This window comes from Macaca thibetana, chromosome 9, assembly GCF_024542745.1.
Source record: "Macaca thibetana thibetana isolate TM-01 chromosome 9, ASM2454274v1, whole genome shotgun sequence".
NCBI classification, from domain to species: Eukaryota; Metazoa; Chordata; class Mammalia; order Primates; family Cercopithecidae; genus Macaca; species Macaca thibetana.
The window spans coordinates 44920867-44947418 of NC_065586.1; the positions used below are offsets into that span (position 1 = coordinate 44920867).

Below are 26552 nucleotides of genomic sequence, written 5' to 3' on the forward strand. Positions count from 1 at the left end.
ATTGGAAATATATATCAAAAGCCTTAAAAAGTGCATGTCCTGTTGGCCCCATAATTTTACTTGTAGCTAGATATTTATCCTAAGATAATCAATATAGACATACCCAAAAGTTGCTGCCCATGGACGTCTACTAGGGTGTCGTTTATGACAGTGACCATTTGAAAGTAATCTAAGTATCCAAACATAGAAGACCAGATAAATAAACCAAGAACATCTATATAAGTCAGACAGTAAAATCAGTTTTTGGACACTAATGATACATGAAACTACATGATATGGTGCTAAGTGAGGAAAAGGAAGTTATAAGACTGTATCTAGCTAGCACCGTCCAATGACACTTTCTTCAATGATGGAAATATCTGCATTGTTCAGTGTGGGAGTCACTAGCAATGCAGACCTATCATTAACAAAAGTTTTTGGAAAAGGAATTCGAAGGAAAAGACTTTATTCCCATTACAGTCTGCAAACCCAGAAGGCACAACCTGGGTATAAAACAAAGGTGTGTTCTAGAGAACTAAGAGAGGGTTTGGCTTTTATAGAGAAAGTTCCCACCTAGGTTCCCAATCAAGTTCATTTATGCAAATGAAGGATTCAAACTTGCTTAGTTCAGATTGGTTGATGTGGTGCAGTTCTGGCTAGCTGAAGTAGCTGAGCTCTGATTTGAGGAGGCAGGTGAGCTCTGATTGGTTGGTTCAGGTGAGCTCTGAAAGTCCCAATATTAAACAGAAGGGTGGGTATTCAGGGAACTCAGAGTACCTGTGTGACCTCTAATCAGCAAATGGCTGCTTGGCTCTGTTTTATTTATTTATTTATTTATTTATTTATTTATTTATTTATATTTTTTAGCTTTTAGTTTTTATTTACTTATGAAACATAATACAATTTTGGACAAAAGGTAACAAATAAACATTGAAATTTCAGTGGCTTAATACAGCAAAAGTTTGCTTCTCAGGTGCTTCTTAGTCTGGCTATTTTGCAGCTCTCCTCCAGCGACTTGGGGTCTTGGCTGCTTCCACGGAGAGCTCCATTATCTAGAACAATTACTCCAGAAAGGAAAGAGAGAGGTGTAAAATTGCACAAGATGTTTTAAGAGACAGACCCCAAAGTGACTCATATTCCTTTCATCTGCATTTCATTAACAGAACATAGTCACACGGCCCCCATGACCACTACAAGAGGGGTTGGAAAGGGAGGAGTTCCTGTGTGCCCAGGAAGAGGAAGTAGTGTAATGATACACCATGGTCCTTGCCATAATGGCTGTAGCCATCTACTGTATCACCCTTAATTGAGAGTTTGGTATTAAATTCATAGCAGGACCAGATTACTGAAGAGGCAGAGTTTGTAATTTGTGTTTAGATTGGAATCCTTGCAAGGAAAAACACTAAAATGTTTCTGCAGTACACATAATCTAGAGATCAGGTGAACAGCATGGTGACCTGAATGCAGCACAGTTGAAGATTACCTACCAACAAAAATGACAAGGAATGTCCTATTAAATAGCCCTGGAAGCACCTGTACCAATCAGGAAGCTATTTGCTGCTGCTTAGCAATTACAGTGAGAAATGTAACTCATCACATTCTCCTACTTTTGGTTGCTTAGCAGATCTTTTGCTTACTAAATTCAAAAAATATAAATACCCTTGTTTTACCAGGACCATATCTTAAAAATTTAAGGTACCTAGTATGGTAGGATTTTTTTGCCTGAACTTATTTTTTTCAGAAAAATTTCAACTTTTATTTTAGATGCAGGGGATACTTGTGCAGATTTGTTACATGGGAATATTATGTGATGCTGAGAGGTTTGGAGTATGGATCCAGTCACCCTGGTAGTGAGCATAGAAGCTGATAGGTAGTTTTCTAACCCACCTCACCTTCCTCCACCCTCTAGTAGTCCACAGTGTCTATTGTTCCCATATTTATGTCTATGTCTGATCAATGCTTAGCTCTTGCTTATAAGGAAGAACATGTGGTATTTGATTTTCTGTTCCTGCATTAATTTCCTTAGGAATTTGGCTTTCAGCTCGATCCATGTTGCTGGATACAAAACCAATGTACAAAAATCGGTAGCATCTCTATATACCAACAACATCTCAGGCTGAGAGTGAAATCAAGAACACAATCCCACTTAAACAATAGCCACAAAGAAAATGAAATACCCAGGAATACAGCTAACCAGGAAAGTTGAACAATCTCTACAAGGAGAACTACAAAACACTGCTGAAAGAAATAAGAGATGACACAAATAAATGGAAAAACATTCTATGCTTATGGATTGGAAGAATCAATATTGTAAAAATAGCCATATTGCCCAAAGCAATTTACAGATTCAGTGCTATTCCTATCAAACTACCAATGTCATTCTTCACAGGATTAGAAAAACAATTCTAAAATTCGTATGGGACCTAAAAAGAGCCTGAATGGCCAAAGCAATCTATTTTAAATTTGGGCCCAGTTAGCTGCTCAGAATCCATCTTGAGGGACTGGCTCTTTCAAGTTCACGTTTGTTCACACTATTGGACACTTCAAAGGTGGCAACAAGAACTGAGGGATTAAATTTTCAATGTTATTTAATTTTCGTCCATTTATATTTAAATTTAAACAACCACATGTGCCTACTGTATTGAATAGCACAGTTATAGATAGACACACCACACTAATTTGGTTAATATTAATGTATTTTAAGATAAGAAAGAATACAGAAATGAACTACACCAAAATGTTACTTGTTATTACCTTTGGGAGTTAGGTATGCAGGCATGACTGTTTTCTCTGTGATACTTTTTCGATATTTATTAAACTTACAACAATGAACATGTATTATTGTTATAACTAAGAGTGAGACTATTGGTTAAAATGGGGCACACATCACATAAGACAAATTAATATTTATTGAGCATTTACGAAGTGCTATGGAGCTATTTACTATTGTTATTACTAACTTTTCTGCTGTTATGCTAAGTACTTACACTAATTACCTCCCTTATGTTCATAATTTATTGTTTTCTCAAACTGCCCTGGCCAAGCAGCCCCAGGAGGCGTATACCAGCATTATGGGGAGGAGCAAACTGAGACTTGGAAAAGTTAAATAATGTGCTGGCTGCTTAGTGGTGGGCCTAGTCAAGGTTTGAACCTGTGGCTGTTGGGGCCCGGCGCCTGTACTACGGCCTTTTATAACCAGCCAGAGCATGGAATTCAGTGCTAGAGAGACTTGGTTTTGCACACTGGCTTTACCACAGCCACTGTCAATCTGTAAGCATTAGTTCTTCTTTGGTTACAAAAGGGAACAATATAATACAGTGGTTTACACCCTTCATGTTCAGAGCGTGGTTTCTGGAGCTGCAGCATGCATGTCATCTGGGAGCTTGCAAAGGATGCAGAATTGCAGGCCTCACTCCAGACCTTCAGAATCTGAATCTGCCTTTTAAAAAGAACCCAAGTGATTTGAATGTACATATAAGTTTCAGAAACACTGATTTGGAATGTGGCCTGTGGAGTCCGGTAGACTGAGGGGAGTGCCACTTTCTAGCTGTGTGACTTTGGGCAGCTCACTTCCCCTTTCAGAGCTGGAGTGCCCTCATTGGCGCATACAGACCATCCTGTCGGTTTGTGTTGTGCTCCAGCGGGAAGGTGCGTGCGTGTAACATTTCCAGCTCAATGTCTGGTGTTCTGTGCTCAGTGCGAGAGTAGTAATGGTGGCTCCTGCTCACGGGGGTTTTGTTCAGTGCCAGCCAATTCATGTGGGAGCTGTGTCATTGGGCCCTGGGGCTGGCCCAGGAGTTGGGGTCAACTGGGAAACAAAATTGCTGAACTTTCAGATGCAGAACCAAACGCAGAAAATTATGGTAGCTTATTTTATTATTTGCAGCAGAACCAGATGAACATATAAACATTTCATTGAAACCACAGGCTGGTGGTTCCAGGATATTTCCAGGGAGCTGGAGGTGACAAATGTAAATTAATTATACCTGACTTACCTGCTATTGCTGAGAACAGCGTGTGAAACACCATTGATGTTGCTTTTATTGCCTGATTTCAGTGACTGTAAAATATTTATAAAGATTTCATGAGCTCACTTGTAAAATTAGTCCTTTCAGGCCTATTTGGCTTGTAATAGGCTGTTTTCTCAAACTGCACATTCTACTGTCTTAGGAGTTTTTAGGAATCTAACATTTGTTTGCATTGAAAGGATGAGTTCAGACAAAGTTTCCTTGCCTTTTAAAATATTTCTTCATTTTAGAAACTCTCTCTGCAGATACCCTTTTCAGTGATTACATGCAGCTGAGAACTGGCCACCTCCAGCTGATGGCCCCACACATCCCTCAAGCTCGGGGCATCCATAATTGATCTCTTCCTCTCACACGCCTCTCTTTGCCATGATATCTGTCTTGTTCAAATGGGTCCACCCAGCCTCCCTGCAGGAAACTGGGAGTGTCTGGGAGTCTCTTCCCACCCCACTTGTCACCAAAAACAGAGAGAGAGCAATATCAAAGCTGGGGGAACCCAATACATGTCATATCCTTGAAATGGAGGCACGTCACATAATGGACTTGCTGCTGGTACTCATGTCCCGGATAATTGTCCTTCTCAGCCTTCAGAGTGACCTTTCAAAAGGACCAATCCGATCATTTTCTTCCATACTGAAAACTTGTTAATGGCTCTCTGCTGTCTGCAGGGACAAGCTCAAACTTCTTCTAGAATGGCATGCCAGACACTTCCCACTCTGCCCCCAGTCCTGCTGTATTCTTTGCCCTGACTCTTCCTCTCTGGCCTCTGGCTGTTTTTCATGCCAGCTTGCAGGCTGTTCGGCACACCAGGATGACTCAGCTTCCAGGGCCTTTGTGTCCAGCATACCCTCTGCCTACAGCGCATTCCCAACCCTTTCCTGGCTCAGACCACCAAGAAAAGTCCGGTAACCTCCTCCTTGAAGGCTTTCCTGATTGACTGCCCCCAGGTGGCTCTTCCTAGGTGGATGGACCACTCCCTCTGCTGTGCAGACTTCTGTCTTCTTACCTGTATTATTCCGCCACTTTTATTTGTGGATATGTCTGCCTGTAGTCAGCAGTGGACTGGGAGTTCCACAAGAACAGCTCCAGCACAGAACAGAGGTGTGGTGTGTCAAATGGGAAACAGTTAATACATGTTTTTTGATGAACAAATGGACGATTTGCGTGGAATTACAATCATTTACTGAACCCTTCCCATTTTTGATATTTAGTTCACTTTTTGTTTTTAAGTATTATAAATAATATGATAAATATCATTTGAATAAATATTTTTCTGTATTTTATATCGTTTCTTTTAGTTAGATCTCAGAAGTGTAATTGCTGGGCACCAGCGATGGGCATTTTTAAGACTATTGCTGTTTTCGCGAGTGCCATTCTCAAGCCCAGTATTGTCTTGCCTGTTTTGTTGCATCCTTGCTGGAATAGATATCATCGTGTTTATCTTTGTTCATTTGATAGCTAGAAGTGATTTCTCACTGTGGCTTTATTTTGCAGTCTTTTGATTTTTGAGCAGTTGAGCACTTTCCAAGTGCTTCTTAGTCACTCTTCTGTAAATTGTCTCAATAAGCATATTACTTTATAGTTATATTTGGTTCTGTGGGGAGAAAAGATAGATCACTGAGCTTTTACAAATGCATAATTTCAGGACTAAATAGGCGGGATCTGTCAGCCTTGCACAGTGGGGTCCATGGGCCTTTGCTCAGCTCTTCTCATGGGTGGCCTGGGGGCTGCAGGAATGGTCTTGGCCCTTCCCCAAGAAGGCGGCAAGACTGCAGATTTGCAGTGGGCTGCCCAGAATCTTGTCCTGGGTGTCTTTTCCTCATGGCCCTTGGCTCTGAGTATATCCTGTGCCCTTGTGACACTGTAACTGACTTGGACTTTGCCCTTGACATCCAGATGGATTCAGCCTTATTTCCCTAGTGCCACAATTATGCTACGAGTCACCCACAGCAGGGAATAGAAACTGTCCACTGTCCTCGGCTCGCTAGTGGCTTTGGGACATTCATGGCAATGCTTCCTTCTGTTCTTGAAAGGCTGTCTGCTTTTGGCTCTACCACCTTCCAACAAATCCCCCTCCACTGTTTGTCCACCCAGTTAGCCCCATGAAGCTGAGGCCTAGCGATGACACTGGCACTGACCGGCAGCCCTGCCAGCCCACAGCTGTAGGCTGAGTCCCTGATGCTGAGTGCTTGGCACCCAGGTTCTCATTTCCTGACCTCACTAAGCGGCCCCTCTCCTGCTAACTGAGCTTCCTCCTCAGGCTCCAGGCACTCTCCAGCATCTCACAGGCCCTTGAGCTCTCTCTCCCCTGCTGACTTCTGTGAGTCCCCTGCCTCTAAGGGATGGCTCCTTCCTGTAATCACAGTCTCTGAACAGTCTTGCTTCAAACCCACTAAACCTCTCTGAGCTGAGACCTTGCCTTCACTCTCTGCCTAGAATATCCCCCCGTGTGTATTAATATCCGTCATGATTAAGTCTAAGGTGACTGTCCCTTTGGGCCCTGGCGAACAGAAGGCTGGGCGTGTCTCAGATCAATCTCCCCTGCTGCTGTCATTGTCTTTGTGTCCTCAGCGTCCCCATTTTCCAGCGTGGACTGTGGAGTCTGCAGGTTTGAGTGTGAGTCTGCCCTACCGCTTACTGGCTTTGGGACCATGAGCAAATTATTAACAGTCTCTTAGCCCCAAGTTCCATGATCTATAAATTGTGTATAATAATATCTACCCCACAGGGTTATTGTGACGATTAAATGAGACAGTGCAGATAATGTGCTTCCCCCGATGCCTGGCACATAGTAAGCATTCAGCAAATATTAGTAGTTGGTGTTGACATTACTGCTGTTGTTGCTGTTTCTGAGCAAGCCCTAGCTCTGGAGTAAGATACTATGCAATTTGTGCAAAAGCTGCAGGTCACGTTTAATTTACTTATATTCCTTCATTGCTTTTTGCCTACTGTATGTGAGTGATGTTACCATAATGCCTCATGCATGCAGAAAATTCTCAAAAAGTTTTTTTAAAAATGCTGGCTTTTTCAGTGAGCACAGCCCTGGCAAGGAACCAGACACCATTGTAGGGAAGAGAGGGGGGTCTGTTTGAAGAAATATATGCCCATGGATATCCTTGAAATGGAGGCACTTCACCAGGCTCTAGAAGTGCATGTGCACACACACATACACACACAGAGAAACCAGGAGCCATACCACTACCATGTGTCTGGCCATTCTTTCCTTCTTGGTTTTAGCAAGGCGCAGATGGTCAGAATGTAGTCATCATTTTCCTTTCTTAAAATACTAACTTGGCTTTATGTAAAGCCTCATTAACTTAAAAGCTCTATTTTTCAAATCCCAAATTTTTTTATGAACAATGTGAATAGGGAAGTGGGGAGTTAATCACATCCATTGTCTTAAGTTCAAGATTTCATCAAAGTTATTTATTAAACATTTCTGCATGAAAGGATAAAGGCAACTGTCAAAGCTGAGGGGACCCAACACATCTCATATTATATTCCAGGAAATAGGACCTTGTATTAAATATGATTACCAGGGCAAACTAAGCTGTGTAGAGATTAAAGGTTATACTCCACAGAGCAGAGCCTAATCTTGGGATCCCAGGGGATTTGGAGGAACATTTGTTATAAGAATGTTTGGGAGGACAGATCTGTAAAAGCAGAAAGCAGAAGGGGATGAGGCAGCTGATTTCGTGGGAGGCTCTGCCAGAGCCCGACACACCCGCAAATGCTCTAGGGTTAGCACCCATTTAAACAGGCTCCTTGGTTCTGTGTCCTGTCAGTCGCAGGGGGGAGAGAGAGCATCTTGTCTCTTCCTTCTTCTGTTTCTGAGGTTTCTTTCATTAGCAAGTGCTAATTAGGAGAACTTGCATTCCCAGGGATAATCGCAGGAGACAAAATAGCAGCAGAAAAGGAAAGGAGGAGGAGAGCGGGGGCCCAGTGATATGTTACAACCACCACAGCAATGGATCCAGCATCATTCTTGTGTGTGTGTATGTCTATCTTTTTCTCCCCAGATTCAGACCATGATAAGTTTGTGCAAATGGCCAATTTGAGTCCTGTACACCAGGCCCAGTCTAAGCCTCTCATTTGGATTCAGAGATTGTCATGCTCAGAAAACGAGTTGTTTGCATCCAGGCTTCAGGACGCTGTAGGAGGCATGTTGAGTACATCACTGGATAACTTCAAAGTGGACGGCAGCAAGGAGGCTGGAGCAGAAGGCATCGGGCGCAGGTGGGTGTGACACATTTGTAGTCTAGGCCGAAACCACCATGTGCTTGATGCTCTGCAGTGATCTGTATTGAAGATTTTTTTTTTTTTTTTTTTTTGAGACAGAGTTTCGTTCTTGTTGCCCAGGCTGGAGTACAGTGGGGTGATCTTGGCTCACCACAGCCTCAACCTTCCGGGTTCAAGCGATTCTCCTGCCTCAGCCTCCCAAGTAGCTGGGATTACAGGCATGCACTGCCACACCTGGCCAATTTTTGTATTTTTAGTAGAGATGGGGATTCTCCATGTTGGTCAGGCTGGTCTCGAACTCCAGACCTCACGTGATCTACCCTCCTCGGCCTCCCAAAGTGCTGGGATTACAGGCGTGAGCCACCACGGCCAGCCAAGAAATTGTTGAAAGGATGTTAGATGTCTGAGAAAAGTATATATTTATTGGGTAACTGTCAATCAATTCCACAGAGATTTACAGAAGGCCAGCTATGGGCTAAGTCTATGTTCAACACTCTAGGACAAACATCTCATTCCTCCTTCTATGATGCTCCCGTCTTTCGGTGAAGAAAGAACTACATGATAATACGAAATTGGAGAGGACAAATAAACAAGTTGCAATAAGCCTATTTGGCCTTATTATCAGCCAGGTGCTGTTCCGAGCATGCGTACACATCAACTAATTTAAGTCTTATGACTCCGTTAAGTGTTTCTGTTGTCCTCATCACATCACAGAGAGAAAACCCAGGGGTTAGGATTTGAACACATGCAGCTGGCCTTAGAGTCCAACTCCTAACCTCTATACCATGCTACCTTTCCTATTGATGAGTTGCTTATCATTTAAATTTGTATGTAAAAATAATGGGCTTATAAATGCAACTTCACATGACAAAACAATGATTCATAAATTTAAAAATAGCCTAGGACTTGGATTACATTTACACTGCAATTTATAGAAATAGCACAGATTCCCAGGCAGCATATGACCAATGAAGGTTGCTGCAGGATCTGTTTTTTTGGGATGAGTTTTCCAGCTACTTCAGCAAGAAGGTATGGATGATTCATTTGAACTGAAAGTCTATGTGTGTATCTATAACTATACCTATATCTACATCCATGACTATCATTTTAAAGTAATTCTTAGAAAATTATTGTCCCCAATTCTGTTGATGCAAATATACATTGCTGTGCATCACAAACTAAATCAACAGTGGTAAAGCAAAAACGGTTTCGAGCATCTATGTAACAAACGACTGGATTAGAAATTTCACAATGAACTGGATTAGAAATTCAGGCAGGACTTAGTTGAGGGATTCTTCTGGGCTTCATGTGCTATTGACTGGGGTCCAGCAGATGTTGGAGTAGTCTAGAGGATGCAAGATGACTTTGTTCACAGGCTGATTCCTTGGATGGTTGAGAGGCAGTGCTCATGGAGCCCCTTTCTCTCCGTGAGTAGTCTCAACTCCTCTCCCTGTGGGGTCTCCAGCAAGATTCTGCATGGCAGGAGGGCTCCCAGATCCCAAAAAGAAGCTGCCAGTTCTCTTCAAGTCTAGGCCTGAAGCTAGCCTGGTGTCACTGCTGCCATAATGTCGGTTAAAATAGTCACAGGTCAGCACAGATTCAAAGGGAGCAGAAATAGGCTCCAGTTCTTGATGTAGGAGTGTCCAAGACCTTGTGGACATCTTTCATCTGTCACCCAAACTGATGGTACCTTATAGCACTTCATTGTTTAAAAGGCAGAAGAAGCCATGACTTACTCAAGGCCACCTTGAGGATGTGTTGCCTGCAAAGCATCCTTCCTGAGAATGGTGGCCCTTCCAGCGACTGGCCAGTGGTCATGCATAGTAGGGGCTTTTCAGTATTGCATGGTAGCTGGCCTTCTTGAGAGAAAGCTGAATTGGTGCCCTCCATACAATTCGGTATAACTCTAATCTTGGTTTACAAATGCCAAATTTTCATGATCCTTAATAACTCACATCAGAAGTTACTGGTAACCCGTGGGTGAAAAGGGAAACCTAATTACTAGGCTTTTGAATTCTTGGAAGATTCCCCCAACCCCACCCCCAAGAAGCACAGCTTGAGACACTGGTTTGGGTGTGGGTATGTTTTTGTGGAGCTGATGCCAAGAAAGAGTGAGCGAGAGAGTGAGTTGAGGAAGCAGGCAAAGTGTGGTCACAGCGGTGGGGGTCACCAGGTAGCTGTTGAGGGCAACCAGGGCTCAGCTCCACAGAGGTGTGCAGAGGCCTCCTAGAACTGCAGGACAGGAGGCAAACACCGTGTACTGGCTCCTACTTCCCTTTGGTCGAAGGATGGGAGGCCTGGACTCTCCCATGCTTTTGGGTAAGGTGGGAATAGTGGGGGTGGAGGAGATGGCCCCCAAGATGGACAAGAATCTCTAGAGCAGAAAGAGGGCCACACCTGAGCCAGTATGCTGTCAGCTCAGCTGAGCCTGAGCTCTCATGGAACTGCCCCTCACCACGGCAGTCGAAGTCTGAGGTGGGCCAATGGCCATGACAGTGATGCAGATGAGATGTTTAGCGTTTCTGTCATGGTACAGAGGCCACTCTGCCGAGGGCCCCTTCTGACAGGGTTCTGGATCAAGCCCTGCATCATGGAAGTCCTTCGCCAACACCTGCTCTATGGTCTAGTGCTGTGTGACCTCAAGGAAGTTATTCAACACCCCAGACCTCAGTTTCCTCATTCGTCCAGTGGTAGTAATAGTCATCCCTCCCCACTGGGTGGCTGTGGGAATTAAGTCATGTTTTAAAAGCTGAATATGGGCTGGGTCTGTGGTGACTGCCCTGATGCTGGTCTCAAACACAGCGTTAGGCTCCATGAACAGTGCAGCAATTTCCAAGCAAGGGCACCAGGGAGGGCTGCTTGGGGGATGTGACATCAGGTCTTGACTGATGAGTAGGATCTGGGCACCATGAGAAGAAGAGGAGGAACACCATGAGCAAGGGCCTCCTTAGTCTTACTAGAAAAAAATGGATTGAGCACCTACTATGTGCCAGCTCTGGGTCAGGTGTGGAGGACTCGGTGGTGAGCAGGGCAGATGTGGTCCCCGCCTCATGAGCTCACAGGCCAGCAGATAGGTGGCCCACGTGGGGTCTGTGTAGAAAGGTGCGGGCCATGCCGCTGGCCTGAGCCTGGGCATGTGAACACAGGAGGGAAGGCTGACACGTGGAGGCAGGACCCCATCGCCAGTGGCATTCCTGAGCAGTTGTTTACACAGCACCTCTTGGAACAGAGGTGCCAGTGGCTGCCTGCCCTGAGGTACAGCTCCTGCCTGACCTCCCACTCCTGGGAGGTGGCCTCTGACTTCACATCACTGCTTTTCTGAAGCCTTTCCCCACTGCCTCAGGCAAAGGTGTGCCTCCTCCACATCCCTGGCTCCAGTTAGGGCAGTACCCTCTGTCCCGTCCACCCTGACACCCACACTCTTGTGTCTGTGCTGTTAAACATGGAGCTTCTCAAGAACAGCAATGTGCCCTGTGTATCCTTAGCTCTGAGGCTGGCAGGGAAAGCTTTCAGTAAATGGTTTTTTTTAAAGTTTTGCATTTAAAATGTGTTTAAATTGTGGTAAAAAATACACATAATATAACACCTACCATCCTAACCATTTGTCAGTTCAGTAGCATGCAGTCCACTCACGATGTTGTGCTACCATCACCGAAGTCCATCCCCAGAGTTTTGTCTGTCTTCCCAAATTGAAACTGCACCCATTCGACACAACTCCCATTCCACCCACCTCAGCCCGTGGCCGCTGCCGTGCTCCTTCTGGTCTGTGAATGTGACTGCTCCAGGCTCCTCAGATGAGTGGAGTCATTCACATTTCATCCTTTTGTGGCTGGCAGTGACTGGCTTTTAAGCAGTAGAGGGTTGCATGTGTGGCCCAGATCACATGAGTCATAAAAACCCAGGCCCAGAAAAGCTCTTCCTTTTCCCTAAAGGCCACCTGAAGCCCCCCTCAGCCTCATGGCCTCTCTCAGCTCCTCCCAGACTGTGGGGATTTCTCCATCCATTGAGCACACGAACACCCTGTCGCTGCCTCTCCCTGGGCTCCTTGGTTGGCTCTAGGAGGCATGAAAGTCATCCCCCCTGCATCCCACAGCAGGCTGGGGACTCCCAGAGGACAGAGCCCATGCCTGACTCACCCTTTACCCTCAGTGTTTTGGAGCCCAGGCCTGACACCTGGGGTTCTGTCACTGTGGGTCTATCGCGCTGCAAGGGAAGCACAAACACGAGCCAAGTCAGAGTGAGGCCTCATCCGTTGCCAGCCTCCAAAGCTACTCTGTGCTGCACCTCGCTGTGAGGCTGGACTTCTCCTCCCCCCACTACCCCGTTCTTCCCTTTCCAGCTGCAGCCTCTTTGCACAGTACCAAGCTCCCTGCAGAGAGCCCTGGTGTCACAGCTCCAAGGGTACAGGGGGAGGGTCCACGGGAAACTGTCCATGTCAGCATCCCCTGCTACATGGTCCAGCTGCTTGAAGCTGTGAGATGGCTGTGGGGCTCTGAGGGGTGGGGTCAGTCTGGGTAACCAGGGAAGCTGAATCTGCTCAGATGTTCGGCCACCCAGGAGGCCCAGAGCTGGCTTTTTCCAGGGCTCTGAGACACACAGCTTTACATCAATCGTTCCCTCTCACTCTAGACATTGCTCACCTCTAAATGTAGCTTATCTCTGTGCAGAACTGACCCCAGGGCTGGGGCAACATCTCCCTTGACTCGTTATTCTGCTAGGCTCTAATACATTATTTACTAGCATGCGGCACATTCCATCAGGGCCAACTGAATGCCTACGTGAATGCTTCTTGTTCACAGCATGGTATGATCAGGCGGCACCCAACACAAGCATGTACAATGATCAAGCAGGTCAGTGACCCTGTGCAGCCCTCAGTCACATGGTAGATGGGGTGTGGAGGGCGCCTGGTCTGGCTGAAGGCCTTCAGCTGAAAACAGGAGCAAATGACAAAACATCAGTATCCACTAAGAGGGCTGGTGTTTGATGCTTCCTATCTCATTTCAGTTCCATTAGAAGCCTGGGAAGTAGGAATATTATTCTTATTTTATGGTTGAATAAATGGAGGTTTGCAGGGCCACATATCTTGCACATAGTAGGAAGCTCATATGAAGCCGAGTGACCTCAGTGTCCCCTCTGAGACATAAAGATCCTAGAGCCATTTTTCCCAGTGCCCTCCTAATAACTAGATCAACCCTTGACGGGGTCCCTTTGAGGAGCTGCTGGATGACTGGACACAAGGCTGCCCTCCCTGGGCCACCATCCATACTCAGAAATACCAAGAAATTGCTTCCTCCTTGAGCCACCTTATCTAACCTCACTGTCCTTCCCCGTGGGCGGCCACCTTATCTAACCTCATTGTCTTTTCCCGGCAGCCCCTGCACTGGCCGGGAGCAGCTGAAGAGTGCCTGTGTGATCCAGAAGCCAATGACCTGGGACTCTCTCTCTGGGCCACCTGTTCAGAGCGTGCATGCAGGTATGCGCCAGGCCGCGGCCAGGTCTCGGGTAGAGGAACCCCTACGCAGGAAGCTTGCTTTGAGTCTTTTACCACCACTTCATTTTGCTTCCCACACAATGTTTGTAATCTTTTTGTTTTTTGAATTGTTTTCTTTTTAAACTACCTGTGGTTGGGAAGAGACATTTAGCTTTGGCTGGGTATGTGGATCTGAAGTGTGTTAGCTGTGGCGAAGACAATCCCAACACTCCCATCCAGAAGAAAGAATACCTCCTATGGAGGGTGTGTTCAGAAAAAGGCACCATTCACTGTAGATATGCTTCTTTATGCAGGCCAGAACACCCATGTTTCCTAGTATTCACCAGAAAACATACACAGAGTAGACGGCAGTCCCTTCTGCCATGCATCCTCCTGGCCAGTTCCCCGTTGAATGTAAGGACAAAGAGATCCGACACTTGGAAAAATATCTCTACTCAGTGAGCATTAAACCTGGGGATTGGATCAGTGTATTAGTCTGTTTTCATGCTGCTGATAAAGACATACCCAAGACTGGGAAGAAAAAGAGGTTTAATTGGACTTACAGTTCCACACGGCTGGGGAGGCCTCAGAGTCATGGTGGGAGGCAAAAGGCACTTCTTACATGATGGCAGCAAGAGAAAAATGAGGAAGAAACAGAAGTGGAAACCCCTGATAAACCCATAAGATCTTGTGAGACTTATTCATTATCACGAGAATAGCATGGGGAGACCAGCCTCCATGATTCAATTACTTCCCCCGGGTCCCTCCCACAACATGTGGGAATTCTGGGAGATACAATTCAAGCTGAGATTTGGGTGGGGACATAGCCAAACCATATCAATCAGGAAAACTGCCAGGCAACTCTTTACCAGTAACCGTCTGCCAATTGCTGCCAAGGTCCCTGGGGGAGGGAGAGACGCGGAAGGATTGCAGTGGTGGGTCACTGTTTGGGGATTGTCCCAAGTACGCTGTGGCACACATTGAAGTGCCCCACCCCAGGACTCCAGCTCTCCAGGAACAGCTTCGGGGCTCTGTCTGGGGCTCCTCCATGATCCAAGCCAGGGGAAGACCACAGGTCACACAGGCTGGGCTGCTGGCACCTTGTCACCCCTGGTTATTTGAGGCCTGGGATGGGAAGGCTTTGCTGTCTCATCTCTGTTTTAGCTTTTGTTTTTGTTTTCACTCTCAGCAAGTATTAATACATCTCTGCTCATCCTCTGTCTTGTCCCAAAACCAATGCGGAACAAAATAGCTACAATAAGTCATACAGAAAACATGCACCATAGCCCATACTCTTCTTGCCCCTGCTCTTTAAGCTGGAACTTGAGCAACACTGAGTGACACTCCAGAGAGGCTTATGCGAGTGTGTGTTCAGGCGTCCATTCCCAGCACTGCTGGAAGATAAAATGTGAGCTACTTTTGTTTTCAGGAATGTGTGCATGTGAATGTGCATGCACGTGTGTGTGTGAAATGCTGTTTACTCCTTTTGTATTAGCTCCCAAATAATTTTGGGGAAAAGCACAGTGTGGTGCTCTGATTCTACCTCTAGGGTCACAGAATAATAGGAGGAAGAGCTTTACAGCTGAACCAGGCCGAGAAATCGTGCGTGTGACACTGAAACGCGACCCACATCGTGGTTTTGGTAAGAGGGTTCCCTGCAGGTGAGGCCCAGTCTCTACCGCTGGGCAAAGTGGGGAGGTGGGTGCTGTTTTCCCTTTCAACTTGTCTACTCCCCTTTCCTATCCCTCCTCTCCCAGTTTGCCTTTTCTAGTAATCACTTCTGCTTTTTTCTCCCTTTAATTGTTCCTAAAGAGCAATGGGACTTTTGTTTCAAAGTTTTTCTTTTAGGCCTGATACATTTTTGCAGTGCATCTAAGTACAATGCAGAAAAAGATTTTTTCCCCTACATTTTTTCCCCATGTAGCAACCTTCTTCTAGTCAGCCATGGGGAAAAAGAGTCAATTTATCTCACCTCTTACTAGTAACCACTTTCTAAGACCCTAAAAACTGTATAAGAAACAAGGTACGGAAACAAGGTACTTGATTAAAAATCATTTCTTTACTGAAGCAAAATCCAGTGCCTATTGGTGGTTTGTGCTCCTAGCTTTAGCTGTGCTTACTAATGGGGAACAATCCACCTTTCTCCAAGTATCATGGCAGAGGAGAAAGGATCCTCTATTTGAGGATCAGAAGACCTGACTGTAACCATTAGCTAATGCCACTTGGTAGCTGTGTGATATCAGGGAAATGACCTAACCTCTCTGAACAGCAAAATCACTAAGTATCATCTTATCATGGACTGTCATCTTGGATTACAGGTTTTGTCATTAATGAGGGAGAGTATGCAGGCCAAGCTGACCCTGGCATTTTTATATCTTCTATTATACCTGGAGGACCAGCAGAAAAAGCAAAAATGATCAAACCAGGTACATCTTTTTAAATCACTAGAGATACTGTTTTAAGAAATCACTCTTTTTTATTTCCTTGGAAGGATTATTTAGATGTATTATTTTTCCAGGAGGGCAGATACTAGCCCTGAATCACATCAGTCTGGAGGGCTTCACATTCAACATGGCTGTTAGGATGATCCAGAATTCCCCTGACAACATAGAGTTAATTATTTCTCAGTCAAAAGGTATGTTTTAACCTGCTCTTGGGAGCTGAAGAGCCTCCCCTGTTTTCAGGAGTACATGATTACTATGAGGTACTAGACCTTGAAGTCCACGTAGGTCTTCTGTATTGCTTTCCTCGTGGTATTGGCTTGCAAAGAAGCAGTGTAGTGGCACGAATTAATAAGCTTTTCAATTTCAGGGGCAGGATGGGTGTTACCACTGCTTGTGTTGCTGAAAGGGAGTAACCTACTCTAATTCTTTGTTAGACACGGCTGGATACAACCAGTCATTTTTTTCTGTCAACTCTCCTTGCATGGCAGGGAGGACCTTTTTCTTGCCACCCAAAGTCCTTGTTGATAGGGACTGCACCAGGATTTCTGTAGTTTGGGTTTAGGTATAGCAATCAGCTGGGGAGGAGACAGGAACTGTTCTTTGTTAAACTTTTGTTTTGGGTTTAGGGCTACCTGTGTAGGTTTGTTATTACAGGCAAACTAGTGTCACAGGGGTTGATGTACAGACCTTTTCATCACCCAGGTGCTCAGCAGAGTGCCCGATAGTTATTTTTCCTGACCCGCTCTCTCCTCCCACCCTCCTCCCTCAAGTAGGCCCCGGTGTCTGTTGTTCCCCTCTTTGTGACCATGGGTTCTCATTATTCAGCTCCCACTTATAAGTGAGAAAATGTGGTATTTGATTTTCCTTTTTTTTTGAGATGGGGTCTCACTCTCTCGCCCAGGCTGGAGTGCAATGGCATGATCTCTGCAGCCTCCACCTCCCGGGTTCAAGCAATTCTCCTGCCTCAGCCTCCTGAGTAGCTGGGATTACAGGCATGCGCTGCCACACCCAGCTAATTTTTGTAGTTTTTAGTACAGACGGGGTTTCACTATGTTGGCCAGACTGGCCTTAAACTCCTGAACTCAAGTGATCCACCCGCCTCAGCCTCCCAAAGTGCTGGGATTACAGGCGTGAGCCACCACGCCTGGCCCGGTATTTGGTTTTCTGTTCCTGTGTTAGTTTGCTGAGGATAATGGGAACTTTTCTTTCTTTCTTTTCTTTTTTTTTTTTGAGATAGAGTTTCACTCTTGTTGCCCAGGCTGGAGTGCAATGGTGTGATCTCCACTCACTGTAACCTCCACTTCCTGGGTTCAAGCAATTCTGCCTCAGTCTCCCAAGTAGCTGAGATTATAGGCATGCACCGCCACGCCCAGCATATTTTGTATATTTAGTAGAGATGGGGTTTCTCCATGTTGGTCAGGCTGGTCTTGAACTTCTGACCTCAGGTGATCTGCCCGCCTCTGCCTCCCAAAGTGCTGGAATTACAGGCATGAGCCACTGCACCTGGCCTGTTCTTAAAGCTGAATTTTCATGGCAAGCTCACTCTTCTTACTTGATGTGCGTGTTCATGATCAACCTAAAGAGTAAAGTACTTTTTAATGATGTTTTTCTTCATCCTTTAGATAAGAATGAGAGAGCAACAACTGCCTATATCAAAGGAAAATACTATTGTTTTTGTTGGGAGCAAGCTTGAGGAGCCTGGAGGAAGTAATGGGAGGAGGCTAACATCCCTTCTCCCTAGTTTCCTGAGACCACTGCTGCTTTTGGTTGGGTGATCCTGTAAACTACCAGCAGACTGCCTACAAATTCAGGCTCACACTTGCTTCTTCACACTTCAGGGGTGTCGTACAGTTTTCCTTTGTATACAGGAGGACTTCCTGTCACACCAGCCTGCATTTTCTAGGTCCTAAATGCAGGCACTACATTTGCCTTGCCTTCTGAACACTGTGTACACTCTCACTCTTGTATATGTACACAGTGCCATGCAGCTCCCCCGTCCAGAAGCTATGGATGGTGGAAGGTGGCCGTGCTGGGGTCTCAGCCCCACACCCTTCATCCCGGGGTTGAAGCCTCCCAGGGGCTGGCCTCAGCATGTCCCCAATGCCAGTCTCAGGCTTGTTGTCTCTGTTGGATTTCCCAGCACCACTGCTCTCCTTTCTGCAGTGGTTCAGCAATCCTTGTGTTTTCTTCCACATCCTCCACTGACAGGAGCAATCAAACCATCCCATGTGTCATCAGGAAACACAATGCAGGTGACTGAATCACAATTCAGCATAGTCCAAGGATGGCTTGCTGTGGTGGAGGTTGTCAAAAAGCGGTACTCGAAGTCTGCTATTCTCAAACCGCAACCTCACATTAAAATTCCAGACAATGAGTTTCCCACAATGGCTGGGAATAAAAGGTCCTTTCACTGTGGTGCCCCAGCTACCTTTTGACAATGCTGCCTTCATCATGGTGGGGTTTCCTCATACAGCTGGGCCACTGCCAGAGGAAGACGTTTCCTTGGTGATGCTGGCTGGGTCTCCGTGGCAGAGACTTGACCACTGTGACTTTCTTCTATCTGGTTAGGCTGCTGTTAAGGCACCTGGGCTAGATTGGAGATCGGGATCAGACAGATAAAATGTCCATCATGAGCCTCTGTCATGGCCTACAATAAATTGAGCTTTAGTTACCAAAGAAGGTCTCCCAGCTCATATGTCTACTAGGCAGGACACCAGTTGCAGCATGGCTTGACTTTTCAATTCAATCATAAGTCCCATCCTCACCTCTCATGGAGGATGTGGAAGATAATGAGCCGATGCTTATGATACTGCCAGAAGGACAACGATGACAGAATCTGAGAATGAAATGGCCAGAAATGCAGCATTACGAAACAGTGGCCCAGCCACTCCCTGCTGGATACCTTTAGATTTGAATAACTTCAAATCAAATTCATTAAATCAAATTTATTCAAATTGAATTCATTCAGCATGTGAGTTTGGGCACTTCCCTGAGTGTTAATGAGTCTGTATCAAAAGTAGTAAATCTACTTGTATCCAGGTCTAAAGAAAATCTGACTATTATTCATTCCTCCCACATGTATTTGTTGAGCAGCTAATAATAACATATTAACAGTAGATACATTTATTGAGGCTCTACCATGTGCTAAGCTGTGTGTGTCTGTGTGTGTGTGAGAGAGCGAGCCATATATATATATATGAGGAAATATATATTCTTTCATATATACATATATATTTTTATCTTTACATATGTAAAATCTTTTCTGTATGTATAATCTCTAAGCCTCATCAACTCTACAATATTATTGATATTGATATTATCTCTACTTTAGATACAGGAAAATTTAGGTTCAGATATGTTAAGCACCTTGCCCAAGGTTTTTCTACTGATTCACAACCTCATATTCTTTTCTTTGTTCGGTGCCAGGTCACAAGTCAGACATGGGGTAAGCAGGAATCAGTGGCCTAGCCTTCACTCAGAGGGGCCTGCAGTCTGGTTATTACCAAGCCTCCCAAAAGGACCTGATACGTTGGTTTTTGATCACATAGTGGTTGTAGATATGCTCAGTGGGGTGTTCAGGAGAGGCTGGGTTTAAGTGCCCACACGCTGGCTGTAGGATTTGGGGCAAGATACTTAATAGTTTTGACTCTGTTTTCTTATGTTTGAACAGGGATTACACCTTCATGGTGGTCTGCTGAGAAGATGGGAAGATGTCCATATCTTCCTATATGTATGTATATCTAAGGTGCCTATCACATGGCTAGAGCTTAATAAGGGAGAGCTGGCCTTATGAACTTCTTTTGAGCCTACGCATTCATAGTTAGATCACTTAAGCTCTATCTAGGTTTCTAAATCACATATAGAATCTTCCCTCTCTCTAATCTAAATGCAACATCTTTCAGGAGGAGCTAAATTCACATTGTTCCTGAGCAGCTATAAAAGATCCCTCTGTCATTGGAGGAAAACGCTGTGCCCACATAGAGATGCCACCGAGAAGCCAGCCTTTTTAAGCTGTTGACTTTTTCTTGGCTTGTTTTTATAGGTGTTTGTGGAAATAACCCAGATGAAGAGAAGAATAGCACAGCCAATTCTGGGGTCTCCTCTACAGACATCCTGAGCTTCGGGTACCAGGGAAGTTTGTTGTCACGCACACAAGACCAGGACAGAAATATTGAAGAACTAGACATGGCTGGGGTGAAGAGCTTAGTGCCCAGGCTGAGACATCAGCTTTCCTTTCTGCCGTTAAAGGTAATCATCCCTTGGTTAACTTTCTAGATCTGGAGGAACGAGAACAGGCTGTGGAGCCCAACAGCCTGGCCCCTAGGCCCTTTCTGCTCTCTGTTTTCCATGTCAGGTGGATGGAAGTTACTTAGCCCCTTTGAGCCACAGCTTCCTCATCTTCAAACAGAAGCACATGCCTGCATGGCATGGTTGTTGAGAAAAATGCGTAGAAGAAGGCAGAGTTCCTAGTCAGTGTCTGGGCGCAGGCTCAGTGTGGGTGCCTCTGGAGTCCTTAGTCACTAATTATAATTGTTATGATAATAGCAACATGAGGAAATTGATTGCTGCCAACGGCAAGGCGTGGGCAATCAGGCACCTCCTATTGTTGTCCTTGAATTGGTCCTCAAGCTGGGAACTCAGTGGCTTTGGTCTTGGCCATACCCCATGGAGGAAGAAGATGGGATCTGGAGTAGGTGTATGGAGGGCTGTGTGCTTCAGTCCCAGCTCTGCCACCCTCTGCCGTCTCTTTGGACTCCGAGTGGCGTTGTCTCCTTAGGCCCCTCCAGCCTCTCCATTTAGCTCTGGGCCCTGCACAGCTGGTGCTCATGGACTGAGTCAGCTTGCTGTGTCCTGCTTGGTTCTGCCCAGGAGAAGCTTCGGGAGGAGCCTGCAGTTGTGGGATGAATGAGGACAGGGTGGCAGTGCCGGGGTCTCAGCTGCACACCCTTCATCCCACTCTCTCCCTGTGCTGACACAGGTTGGCTGTGTCCCTCTACAAAGAGTACAGCTCTATCAGGGTCCATCAACCACTCCCTTCTCTCGCCCTTCAGCCTCAGGGTTGGTCACAGCAGCCAGTGTTTCCAGCCCCAGGTGCTGAACTGATATTACTGGTTTCTCCAAAGGCTGCCAAGACCTTTGAAAACAGGCCTTCCACAACCTCTCTTCCCTTACTCAGGCTGAGTGGCCCTTCTCATTCTTGCTGGGACAACTTGCTGGTTGAAACAGGCAGGTTATTGCACCTCTTTCAACCTCATTTCTCTTTTTGTGACAGAGATAATGATGCCTGTCCACAGCTGTGGAAGCTAAGGTACTATGGCCAGCGTCGGGGAGAACACCCGTCTCTTTCTTTTACTCATCTTAGCTTAATCAGCTGGGCCCCCTGTAACTAAAGACAGATTAATGAGAGAGAAGCATCCACAAGTATTTACTGTAAGTTTTATGTGACATGTGAGCCTTCATATGGAAATGACCTGAAGAAACAGTTCTCCCTGAGTGTGTTTCATGAAGAATGGAGAGTCATGGAAAAATGAGATAAGACAAAAAGCAGGAGTATGTAAGCTGGGAGGAACTCAGTGAAGGCCTGTTTGTTCAGATTCCTCTCTCAGTCCCTGTGTCTTCCCAGACAACATGCTCCGTTTTCCCGGATATAGGGAGGGCGTTCTCACTTGAGGGTCTTCTGCCTTGCTTCAGGGGAAGGTTAGAAAATCCCTCCTAGGTTTTAGGGCCTGCTTCAGAAGAGAAGAGCATGGGAAGGTCAGAGAAACCTTCCTGTATGTGCTGTTTCTCCAATTCCTCCAATGTGCCAAGGTGCCCTATTTTGGGGTAGTGTGTCTTGACCCCTGCCACAAGGATCTGGCATGAAATAGGGCTCCATGAGTGACAGTGCCTTCCTAATTGGCCATGGTGCTCACCTGGACAGCACATCCCATGAGGAACTGTATGCAGGAGGCCGGTAGAGGAATAATGGTAGTAGCTGCCATTAATTGAGTGCTTACTTGTGTACCAGGCAGGGTCCTGAGCACTTTATATGTATTAGCTTATGGAAGCTCCATGGTAACCCAATGAGACCATTCCTATTATCAACCCCTTTTATAGGTGGGGTACCTGAGACAGAGAGAGCAAAGGAGCACACCCAAGCTCTCTCAGGGAGCAGGTGACAGAGCTGGGATTGGAATGCAAGGGATTGGCCTCCAGAGCCGAAACCTTCACCCCAGGCCTTCCTCTGGGAGGTCCTCTCTGTCAGGAATCAGGCCAGAGAGGCCTTCAGGCTGCGACTTCTTTGGCGGCAAACCTGAGAGTTGGTTTCCTGGGGTTGGGGGCAGTTAAGGGGAGCAAGGGAGCTCCAAGGCCACGCTGACCATGGTGCAGGCTGTAGGACCCAACCCAGATGGTGCAGGCTCTTCTGGGTCTTGTGGCCAACTTTGTGGCCAGATGATCCTCTGTAGTATGGTGGACTTTACATTCTCACTTCAGGTCTCACCCTCAGCAGTTGTTTTGCTCCTTGAATTTTAAAATTTAGACAAAACACCTTGCCAGCCATGGGGTGTGTAAGGTCTCTGGAAGAATCGAGGCTTCGTTGTTCAGCTTCCTCCAGCTTGTTTATTTTCCTGTGCGTTATTAGAATTTTCTGACATGCATGGTGATTAGAAAGCACTAAGTAAAGGGGACAGATAGGACAAAAGACCCTATCTTCTAGGCAGAGGGACAGCGGAACATGAACAGTGACCCAAGCATTCTCTGCCTAGAAGTGGCATCAGTCCAGTCCAACGCTCCCTCATCTTCCTCCTGCCTTGTCTGAGGTCACATGGAGAAGGCCTGATAAAGCTAGAAATGCATCCCCTACTGACCCAGCCCAAAGTTCATGCTCTTTCTGAGGTGCAATAATGCTCCTGAGAGCAGGTGAGAGCTAAGAGGTGACATCTGCCTTCATCCCTTCTTTATTTTTGTTTGTTTGTTTATGGCAGGGTACTGGTTCTTCTTGTCCTCCATCACCTCCGGAAATCAGTGCTGGTGAAATCTACTTTGTGGAACTGGTTAAAGAAGATGGGACACTTGGATTCAGTGTAACTGTAAGACTTTTTAGGAGAGCTTGAAAAGCAGTTAACAAGATGTCCCTCTAGAGCCTGGTGGCCATCCCACCCAGACGGCACCCTCTGACAGTGTGCTCAGTGTGCACAAGTGCAAGGGGTGAATAAAGAAAGTCAGTCGGGGCCTGCACTGGGGGATGAGTTCAGAGACAAACAGAGGTACTGGGGAACTTCAGGCTGAGCGGGACATACACTAGGGAATTCCAACCACATGGGGAGGCAGTGTGGGCAGAGTTGGGTGATGTGTCCCGACTCTGAGGTCACGCTGGACTGCAGAGAGAGAGAAGCATATTGGGTCTTCAGGGACACAAGCTAAAGGTGAGAAGGGCAGTCCCCCTTCATCTGGCCAAGGATGAGTGGGGCAGTCCACTGTCATCCAGCACGGAATCAGTGTGGAGCCTCTTACTCAGACATCCCAAGGGCCAGGCCTCCATCAGGACTGACACTTTGCATTTGGTTTCTGAGCTCTACCTGGTAGACCCTTGTGGAAGGAGATTACCCATGTAACTGTGTTTACCCAAGGGGTTGGGGAATGGCACACACAAAGCTGGTGAAAATCCAGAGGCCAGAGGTTGGAAGGTGCTGCTTTTATTACTGAGTATTGAAAGTGATCCATTACTGGCCGGGTGCGGTGGCTCACGCCTGTAATCCCAGCAGTTTGGGAGGCCGAGGCGGGCGGATCATGAGGTCAGGAGATCGAGACTATCCTTGCTAACACGGTGAAACCCCGTCTCTACTAAAAAGCACAGAAAAATTAGCTGGGCATGGTGGTGGGCGCCTGTAGTCCCAGCTACTCGGGAGGCTGAGGCAGGAGAATGGCATGAACCCAGGAGGCAGAGCTTGCAGTGAGCCGAGATTGCACCACTGCACTCCAGCCTGGGCGACAGAGTGAGACTCCGTCTCAAAAAAAAAAAAAAAAAAAAGAAAGAAAGAAAGAAAGAAAAAAAAAAAAAAAAAAAAAAAGAAAGAAAGAAAGAAAGTGATCCATTATCTTGAGACCCCCTGGAATGGGCTGGACTTCAGGAATGCCATTGTTGGATTTAACTGTTGATGGGAAATAGAAGCATCTCCCATCAAAGTAAGGAAATGCTATGACTGATGAAAATTTTCAGAGGAAATTGAAGAGAGATGTGAATAGAGGGCATCCTTCCTTTCCCCTGTGACAGTGCTGTGCACCTAGAGCAAGGATATTTGTTTTCTTGGACCCTAAGCCTGCAATGAGTTTGTCAGCAGTGTATGATTTTAAGGGACCAAGTAAGAAACCAAGCAATAAGGCTCATGAATCCACGTGGAGGGAACAGGCTGATGCCAAATATGGTCAATTTATTCTTGGCTTGGGGTAACAGCTCTATCAGACACCAAACATAGCTATTTCTTGTCTGAAAAACTCACTAAATTTTGGGTTATTCACAAATATATATTTGCTGAGAAGAGGTTGGTGATTTCCTTTGGCTGGCAAAAACTTGGATTTTCTTTGCAGCTATTTCATTTCAAAAATAATTCCTGAAATGTCTCACTCAAATCCAAATGGCCATTAAGCACATGAAAAACACTCAAACCCATGAAAAGCCACAGGAATACAAATTAAATTAAATGAAATTTTAAACTTTATATCTATCAGCTTGGCCAAATATAGCTGGTGGAATGTCGAAAAGTGGTACTGTCATACAAAGCTGGTGGAAATGTGAATAAGTATATCCATATTCACATAGGGATGCAATCTGGCAGCATCTATTATAATGAAAAATGCACATATCCTTTGGCCTATCAAAGCACACAAGAAGTGCCAGGCACAAGCCTTCAGGCCCAGAGCCATATCCACCTATACTGGTCGCTACCAATAGAGAGATAGTGGTACATCCCATGTGACCAGTTGCTGAGCACCTGCCATGTACCAGTGCTTGGGCTGGGGACATGCCCAGATCTCTCACATAGTTTCTGTTGTTAAGCTTATGAACACCTAATCTTATTGCTCAGTGGAGAATACAATCTAAACGAACAGGTGAATACAGAAGACAGTGCCAGTCGGAAGTGAGGTCATGGGATACAGTGGTGGGCAGGTGGGGATTCCCTTAGCTGGGGAGGTTGGGGAGGCTTCCTGGAGGAGGACAGATGGGTAGTGAGTTTTCTGTTGTGTTTTTCAGGGTGGCATTAACACCAGCGTGCCCTATGGTGGCATCTACGTGAAATCCATTGTTCCTGGAGGACCAGCTGCCAAGGAAGGGCAGATCCTACAGGGTAAGAGATGGGGTCTCATTGGGAACTCTGTGCTCCATGGTGTAAAGAGCCCTGCACAGGGAGGGCAGCCTCGAGGCCTTGCCCTTCTCCTGTTCTGAAAACTATGCAAATGATTGCCACCCCAGGTCATGCTTTTCTCACCTGGAAAGGGGGTGATAGAACCTGCCCTGCCATTTGACAGGTTGGGGGTTCTGCAGTGGCACACTGGGAAGCATAGGTGATAGAAAAATAGTAGAAGACTTAAAAGACTTGTGTTGCTCTTTGGCCTTCATAGGGAAACATACTGCTTCTCTTGGAGGACAAGTGGACCTCGGTAACCTCACTCGCACATCCGGGGAGGACACCTGAGCCTTCTGTCGCCTTTGCTCACCTCCCACTGCTCTGAGGGAAGGGAGTGATTTTTGTTGGTCTCCAAAACTGCCAGAATTGAGCCAAAAGGAGAACCTGGGATCTTACTTATCTCCGTTTCCCCTAGAATTCTGATGTCTCCAGCATCAACCATGCCTCCCTGACCTTTTTTGAAATAATAATAAAAAAATATATCCTGGAGATATAAATATCTAAGCAACTTGAAAATACTTTCAAAACTGGTTTCACAGGAAAACAGGAGGAAGGATGAGGTTGAAAAGAGCTGGCTCAACCATTCTGTGAGCCAATAATAGAAAGGCTTTTATATCCCTGATCTGTGATGTGCCTGAGAAGAAGGGAGCGAGGCTGCTCAGAGAGGCAGGATTCCTGCTGACTCCGGGGGGACACCTGGCACCTCTGCTTCCTCTCCCATTTCTCCAGGCTGCATGGAGGGGCACCGGGCAGGGGCCTCCTGGAAGGGAACCTCCTGCAGCCTCAGGTACCAGGTCATGACATGACATCTGTCCCTTTCCCAGGTGATCGACTCCTGCAGGTGGATGGATTGAGTCTGTGCGGCCTCACCCACAAGCAGGCTGTGCAGTGCCTGAAGGGTCCTGGGCAGGTGAGTAGACTGTGCTGACCAGCTTCCCCTCCTTCCAGAGCTTTCCTGGACAACATCAGAAGCTGACATTGCCTCTGGGTGGGAGGGAGGCAGGCAGGA

The 26552-nt window shown here is 46.2% G+C and overlaps 1 protein-coding gene across 1 annotated transcript in view; it reads left to right on the plus strand.

The window, feature by feature from the left end:
- Positions 1-26552, plus strand: part of FRMPD2 (FERM and PDZ domain containing 2) — a 125914-nt gene that overhangs the window by 81157 nt on the left and 18205 nt on the right. Inside the window, exons 16-24 of the mRNA XM_050803147.1 lie at positions 8024-8240; positions 13616-13716; positions 15263-15355; positions 16032-16139; positions 16232-16348; positions 20200-20405; positions 23123-23227; positions 25390-25483; positions 26368-26453. Of these exons, the coding sequence (XP_050659104.1) occupies positions 8024-8240; positions 13616-13716; positions 15263-15355; positions 16032-16139; positions 16232-16348; positions 20200-20405; positions 23123-23227; positions 25390-25483; positions 26368-26453 (1127 nt within the window). The remainder of the gene's footprint in view (positions 1-8023; positions 8241-13615; positions 13717-15262; positions 15356-16031; positions 16140-16231; positions 16349-20199; positions 20406-23122; positions 23228-25389; positions 25484-26367; positions 26454-26552) is intronic.